The sequence below is a fragment of the Populus alba genome, chromosome 1, assembly GCF_005239225.2.
Source record: "Populus alba chromosome 1, ASM523922v2, whole genome shotgun sequence".
NCBI classification, from domain to species: domain Eukaryota; kingdom Viridiplantae; phylum Streptophyta; class Magnoliopsida; order Malpighiales; family Salicaceae; genus Populus; species Populus alba.
The window spans coordinates 24,886,895-24,894,801 of record NC_133284.1 but is presented as its reverse complement, the minus strand read 5'-3'; the positions used below and the strand labels follow the sequence as shown (position 1 = coordinate 24,894,801).

General features: G+C 37.1%; 1 protein-coding gene across 2 annotated transcripts; it reads left to right on the top strand.

The window, feature by feature from the left end:
* Positions 1 to 1,203: 1,203 nt before the first annotated feature.
* On the top strand, positions 1,204 to 7,907 carry LOC118046934 (protein argonaute 5). Of its 2 annotated transcripts, XM_035056029.2 has the most exons (22): positions 1,212 to 1,792; positions 2,235 to 2,452; positions 2,567 to 2,716; positions 2,791 to 2,924; positions 3,043 to 3,152; positions 3,271 to 3,374; positions 3,869 to 4,007; positions 4,100 to 4,216; positions 4,344 to 4,454; positions 4,584 to 4,655; positions 5,005 to 5,127; positions 5,229 to 5,394; positions 5,470 to 5,591; positions 5,680 to 5,817; positions 5,928 to 6,070; positions 6,153 to 6,215; positions 6,295 to 6,358; positions 6,725 to 6,860; positions 6,944 to 7,017; positions 7,138 to 7,232; positions 7,324 to 7,355; positions 7,471 to 7,907. In XM_035056029.2, exons 1-22 carry the CDS (start codon positions 1,310 to 1,312, stop codon positions 7,632 to 7,634), a joined length of 2,958 nt encoding a protein of 985 aa, XP_034911920.1. In that variant the 5' UTR covers positions 1,212 to 1,309; the 3' UTR covers positions 7,635 to 7,907. The 2 variants fall into 2 exon arrangements, with proteins under 2 accessions (XP_073264045.1, XP_034911920.1); XM_073407944.1 differs by lacking the exon at positions 6,725 to 6,860 and having other exon boundaries at positions 1,204 to 1,792; positions 7,471 to 7,611.

Here is a 7,907-nt window from a genome sequence, read left to right as displayed (position 1 = left end):
TTGTTTTTTAATTACACAGTAAAAAAAATAATTTGCAAACTAATACAACTAAATTATGCTGTTTAGAATGGTGCAATCACGCTCTTTTAAATAACACTAGTTAATTATTTTTTTATATAAACAATATATATAAAAATAAGGTTTAAAAGTATTAGGTTTTTCTGCAAAGCTATACCAATAATCTTAAGTTCGACTGTAATATCTGACCTAATAGTAATATTTATAATATTAATAATAACATTAAACTTGCATGATTCAAGTTTAAGTGAGTCTGACTGCAACATCGGACCTAATAATATTGGATGTGGGTTTGGTTATAAGTTCGTATTATAAAAGTGTGATAATTAAATAGATTAATTAAAAAGAAAAAAAACCAACAAAAAAAAAAATCTAAATTAACTGGGTTAACCCTTCAAACCAGGTTAACCAGTAAAACCTGGTATTCACGCCATGAAAGTTTGTTAACTAAATAGAAAAAAAAATTAACGAGTTTACCCAGAATTAACTGAGTTAACCCATCAAATCAAGTTAACTCGTCAAGCCCATGATACACGTCAAGAAAGTCTGATAATTAAATAGATAGAAATTCAACATTAACAAACTAAATTAAACGAAAAAAAATTAATTAAAAAGAAAAAAAATCCGGGTTAACTCGTCAAACCAGGTTAATCCATCAAACTCAACATCCGTATCATGAAAATCTAATAACTAAATAAAAAAATTAATATTAACAAACTAATCAAACAAAAAAATTTTCATGAAAAAAAAAGACAATTTTATAATATAATACAATATAATAATAATTATAACAATATAATATAGTAATAAGTGAATGGCGGGGGAAGCGACAGTGCTCTCCCACGCCTTTTAGTATATTATACTTAACTTAATAAATACTTAAACTGTACTATTTTTTTTTTTTTTTTTAATTGAGCTAGATTGTAAATTATTTTTATCAATGAGAAAAAAACGACTCTAAGCCCCCAAACAAACCGGCGACCCACCGTTCCAACGAAACCCCCCTCCCCCGCCATTACGGCACATCTGAAATTTATACCCGTAAACCGAGGGCATAACAGTCATGAAAATAACCGCCAATCACTAACACTTTAATACTTCCGCGTAGCCCCACTCCCCCCATCCAGCACTCTCTCTCACACGTCATCAGCAGACGTATCTCCGTTTTCCTCGTTCCTTCATTTTATTTATCCACAGCCACTCCCCTACTCTCTCGTTAGAAAAAAAGCTCTTCTCACTCCCCCACCTCTATCTCCCCCTCTCTCTCCAAAAGCGTGACCACTGAGTAACAATGTCTCGCCGTGGTGGTGGCCGGCGATCTTCAGAACCTCGCCGTGATCAGGGCTCCTTAACTCCGTCACCGTCTTTTCAGCGCGGTGGTGGTGGAGGTCGTGGTAGAGGCCGTGATGGAAGAGGCGGCTACACTCCTGCTTCGTCTCCAACACCTGTTCGTGCTCCTCCCCCTGCTGCATCCGGCTACCTTTCTGCAACCGCAGGTCCTTCAACCTCACTAACTCCCCAAGAAATGGCTTCATCTTCGACTGCGCCACCGCCCTCGGCTTCGAGTTCGGCTTCGATGGAGGAGCTGAGTCAAGAGATCGCAAAAAAGTTGTCACTTGGAAGTACCAGTGCGACGGGAGGGTCGGTGCCTGTATCATCAAAGGCCATTGTGCCTCCGCCCCGGCCACAACTTGGAAGGATAGGAAGGAAATGTACGATCAGAGCAAATCATTTTGTAGTTGAGGTTTCTGATAGAGATCTCTTTCACTACGATGTACGTAACCCTCCCTCCCTTTCATTACGTGTATGCTCGTCCAATATACGTAATTGTTATGTGTATGCACATACGTACCTTTTGTGTTAGGTTTCAGTACCGTAGATGGATTGTTTTGCGTTTGTTTAATAGTATTAGCTCCTTTATTTTTTTTTTCTACAAATAAAGAAACTGTTTCTAGCATTTTTTTATTACATTTATTGTTTTTTGGAATTTCTCGTTTTTTTTTTCTCACAATGAAATGATTTATATACATATTGTTAATTAAATTTTCAGTAGGGGTGGTTTTGCCCTTTATTTTTATTTTATTTTAGTTTTTTTGTGGACAACATGTTTCAGCAATAGCAAACCTTTTAGTTTATTTCATGTAAGTCATTTTCTTTGTGGTTAAAAAGTAATTTGACGTTGAGAATTTTGATTGATGGTCTTGTTTTTGGATTAGGTGGCAATAACTCCTGAAGTTACATCGAAGAAGGTAAATAGAGATGTAATATCCCAGCTTGTTCGTTCTTATCGCGAGTCTCACCTAGGCAATCGGATGCCAGCTTATGATGGCAGGAAAAGTCTATACACTGCTGGGGCATTGCCTTTTGAAGCAAAGGAATTTGTCGTGAAGTTGGTTGAGAAGAATGATCCTGCTAGTTCATCCAGTTCTGTCAGGTAATTCCTATTCTACCGTGCCTATGTGATTTTGGGTTGCTGTTTGTTCGAAAAGATTATGATTACTGTGTTCTTTTTAAAACAAACTTGCTCATGCCTTTGGTTCATACGCAGAAAGGAACGTCAATTTAACGTGGCAATCAAATATGCATCCAAAGTTGATATGCATCATTTAAAGGAAGTCCTAAGTGGCAGACAAAAGGATGTTCCACAGGAAACCATACAAATCCTTGACATTGTTCTCAGAGCATCACCATCAGAAAAGTAATTCAACTCAATTGTTTAGAAAATGTAAATTTCCTGTTCTTTTCTCTTCATCTTTGTGTGTGTTTGACTAGGTACGTTACTGTTGGGAGGTCATTCTTCTCGCTTGATTTGGGCCCAAAAGGCGAGCTTGGTAATGGAATAGAATACTGGAGAGGTTATTATCAAAGTCTTCGGCCAACCCAAATGGGACTCTCTTTAAATATTGGTATAGCTTCATTTACTTGCATTCATTTTGATTATCTAAAATTGATGCATTGATACTTGTTCTAGCCATAGTTCTGTTGAGAACTTTTCCCCTCTAGTATCTTACTTTTGAATTGTAGATGTGTCAGCCAGATCCTTTTATGAGCCAATTTTGGTGACTGAGTTTGTGGCCAAGCACTTCAATCTTAGAGACTTGACAAGGCCTCTTTCTGATCAGGATCGTGTTAAGGTAACTTCATTGCTTACAGTAATGCACAAAGTCATTCTTGCGAATTACCCACATTTTTTCTCCTTTACTAAATTGAAGTTTTAAGTATCTTGTATATATCTTTGGGTGCAACTTTCAGGTGAAAAGGGCCTTGAGAGGAATCAAAGTGGAAATTTCATACAGGGACTATGCTAAAAGCTTCAAGGTTACTGGCATATCTAATCTACCAGTAGATAAGACGATGTAAGTTTCCTGGATGCAGATGTTCTTGTGATTTTGAAGCTTGTAAATACTATTGTGGACGCTGTTGATAAGGTTTTTGTATTTTTGAGATTCCTAAGAATCCTTGGAAAGTATGGAAAATAACTCGGGATGTTGTATTAATATGTTATTGAATTTTATTGACAATGTGTAAAACTGAGTCTAGATAAATTCTTTTGAAAGCTGAAGCAATTATTTGTCTTTGAAAGTATTAAGTAACTTATATGGTGGTGGCTGATTTATTGTGTCTGTCTACCATAGCTTTTTAGTCTTTATTGTTTGGGGCCACACCTACTAAAAATGATCCTGAAGCTAGCTTAATCTAAGAAACAAAAATTTTAGAACACATACTAAACCTCAGGAAAAAGAATGTTATACACATTTGAGTTACAAGATATTAATACTTTTATTAGACTATGTTTGTGATTCTCAGTCTCCTATCATCTTGAACTTTCTACCAATTTTGTGTCATGTAGGTTTACTCTGGATGATAAGAAAACAAAGGTGTCTGTCCATCAGTATTTCTGGGAGAGATACAATATTGGGCTGAAATATACATCTTTGCCTCCGCTTCAAGCTGGAACCGATGCGAAACCTATTTATTTGCCCATGGAGGTTTGTTGTTTTAGATGAGGTCCCTAAGATTATTGTACCTCTGCATATGGCTCTGAATTAGGTTGCTTATTTTGGTTTTCTTTGTATTGCAGCTCTGTAAGATTGCTGGAGGACAGCGATACACGAAGAAACTAAATGAAAGACAAGTCACTGCTCTTTTAAGAGCAACCTGTCAACGCCCTTCTGCTAGGGAAAATAGCATTAAGCAGGCAAATAATCTCTCTTAGACATCTTTATTTCTATCATTGCTAATCTTGATTTTCGTGGTTTATATATGTTTTTCCTCTTATATTTGGCTTTATAAGTTATAACTAGTCACTCTCCATCCTCATGTAGATGGTTCGGCATAACGATTATAGTAGGAATGTGCTTGTAAGGAATGAATTTGGTATTCAAGTGAAAGAAGAACTAACATCAATTGATGCCCGAGTTTTACCCCCTCCTATGGTAAATTATGCATTCTGCTTTGGATTCATGTCGTATGTCATGAATTAATTATTAACAGCATTAACATCACTGTGACATACAAATTAATTATTAACAGCATTAACATCACTGTTTGCTATGGTCTTGCAGCTTAAATATCATGATACAGGGCGAGAACCTAGAGTGGATCCACACTTAGGACAATGGAATATGATAAACAAGGTGAAGTGATGGTTAACAAGATCATTTGTGATACAGGCTTGCCTAAGAGGAAGCTTGAGTTTGAGTGTTAATGTTTCACTGGTTATTCCACATTTACCAGACTGCTTGGAAATTGATTTTACTGCTTGAAAAATAGTTGTAGTTCTAGCATAGAAAAAATGGTGAGTGTGCTTCAAAAGCAAAAACCAACTTGCATCATAATGTTTGTGTTATAACTTAAGGTATTTCTTAACTTGTTGGAGTCTTTGTGAAATTGTGTTTCTCATGTACTGTTGATGTGCATGTTTGTAGTGTGACAAATGCAGTGAACTCAATGGTGAGATGACTTTCTATAATAATGGTTTTGCAGAAAATGGTGAATGGAGGCAGAATTGATTTCTGGACCTGTGTGAGCTTTTCTACAAGAGTGCAGAGAGACTTGCCATTTGAATTTTGTAGGCAATTAATGGATATGTGCAACAGCAAAGGAATGGTTTGACTTCATTCCTCACTCTTTTTCTGCCATTTTTATTACCATGGGTTTTGTTTCTATTTTGGTAGATTGACTCTGACTTGATTTGAACATAATGCTAGGAAGTCCACCCAGATCCCATTATTCAGATACATTCAGCTGATTCCAGGCAAATTGAGAAAGCTCTTCTTGACGTTCATAAGAAATGTACTGCAAAACTTGCAAATCAGAAGGGCAAACAGCTTCAACTGCTGATCATTATCCTACCTGATTTCAGTGGATCCTATGGTTAGTTACAGAATATGATTTGAAATTCATAATCTGAGTTGTTTGTCCTGTAAACAAGCTCTTTCTTGCTTGTAGGGAAAATCAAACGTATTTGTGAAACTGAGCTGGGAATAGTTTCACAATGCTGTCAGCCCCTGCAGGCAAAGAAGCTCAGCAAACAATACCTGGAAAATGTTGCTCTCAAAATTAATGTGAAGGTTTGCTAATTTTCCTTGGTTATTTGTTTTCCTCCTTCACACTCTTTTAGTCATTTGAAGTATTAAATTGAGGATTGAATCTTTCTAGGCTGGTGGACGGAACACTGTGTTAAATGATGCTATTCAAAGAAGAATTCCTAACGTTACTGATCTTCCTACTATTATTTTTGGTGCTGATGTGACCCATCCGCAGCCAGGGGAAGACTCTAGCCCGTCGATTGCAGCAGTATGTTGAGCTGGATTTTATCATTTAATTATCATTTTCATGTTAGGTTGTCTATTATGCATCCTTTGCATTTTATTCGTTGTATTAAATAGTTTGTTGGGGTGATACAGGTAGTGGCTTCTATGGACTGGCCAGAGGTAACCAAATATAGAGGACTTGTCTCTGCACAGGCCCACCGGGAGGAAATTATTCAGGATCTTTACAAAAAATATCAGGATCCAGAAAAGGGATTAGTTCACAGCGGAATGATCAGGTAAGGAATTGACATGCATCCTTCCCCCAATGTGAAATTTTTGGAAGATTCATAACTGCCATCATTTTGACTCTATTTGCAGGGAACTGTTTATTGCATTCAGAAGATCAACAGGCCAAAAGCCTCATAGAATTATATTCTATAGGTAATTTTAACATTGGATAACAGAAAAGTCATAACCCTTTTGTGTTAGATTGCTGAGACCATATGAATTCATTTGACAGAGATGGTGTAAGTGAAGGCCAATTCAGCCAAGTTCTGCTACATGAGATGCAGGCGATACGAGAGGTATTGTGTTACTGGTTAAGGATAACATTGCTGGGGTCTATTGATACTTTGTCGGCCATACATGTTTTAAGGTGCTAGATGGGTCAAGTTAGATTTAATGGTGTTTGCTATTATGTGGTGTGTCCAAAGAGAAGGCTAACTGCGTTGTACAGATCACACTATCCATAACTTTTCTAATTTATGTGGATTGTGGTGTTTATTCCTGGTTGCGGTTCACTGCCAGTAAGCAATGCTAGCTAGTGCTACTTGCATGATTATTGCATTCGATTTTACCGTGTATAAGCTAGTCAATATTTTATTTCCTGTAATGTAATCAATAGTAAAACTTTTATGCCTTTTAATGTGCACGATTTTAAATCTTTCTAGGCATGTGGCACCCTGGAAGTAGGATATTGTCCTCGGGTTACCTTTGTTGTAGTGCAGAAACGGCATCATACACGCTTCTTTCCTGCTGACCATAACAAGCGTGATCAGACTGACAAGAGTGGCAATATCCTACCAGGTTTTGAATTTTTCTTCCCCTAACATTTTTGGTGTCTTTCTGTTGAGAACTGAGTATTTTTATTTTTTTTTGAATTGTTTTAGGCACAGTCGTGGACACTAAAATTTGCCACCCTACAGAGTTTGATTTCTACCTTAACAGTCACGCTGGAATTCAGGTAAAAGATTCAGCCAACACGTTGAAATAAATGATGAATAAGTGATCCTGCTTAGGTTGACATCCAACTCGATTAAAAATAAAACATTTAAGACTTGTTTTCCGGCGACTATACTTGCAGGGAACTAGCAGGCCTACACACTACCATGTGTTGTTTGATGAAAACAACTTCACTGCTGATGGCTTACAAACCCTCACTAACAATTTGTGCTACACGTAATGTTTTGGCTTCCCTTTTTGACGAATTAGTTTGTTCTGCATTGTACAATTTGGTAGTCTTGATTGTTTTTTTAAAATTTCTTTCCAGGTATGCAAGATGCACTCGGTCTGTTTCCATAGGTCAGACCGTCATTTCCCTCTTTTGTTTTCGTGTTTTATTTTTTAATTTTTATTTTTACATGAAATTTAATTATTTCCATCAGAATGGTAATACTTTACATGTGGAATCATGCAGTGCCCCCTGCATACTACGCCCATTTGGCAGCTTTTAGGGCTCGGTATTACATTGAGGGTGAAATATCAGACAGTGGTTCTACTAGTGCTACTGGGAGGAGTGTGGAGGCCCGATCTCTTCCAGTCGTCAAAGAAAATGTCAAGGATGTTATGTTTTACTGTTGATACAGTAGGCCTTTCTTTTTTGTGGCCATCTGAGACTGTTCTGCAGAATCCAACCAACTTGTATACATCAACCGGCACGCATCACCGATGTGGATGCGGAAAGATCAGAAAGAAAAAGACCACACTTGTCTCCTTTTGTAGCAAATGGTGATATACAAGGCATGTCTTTTTCTGTAAAAAATGCTTTTGAACCAGGAGGCTTAATGCGAAGAATCGGATGTTCAAAGAGATGCTTGGCTTCTCTGTTTAATGTCATGCTGTTTAACTTGTGTC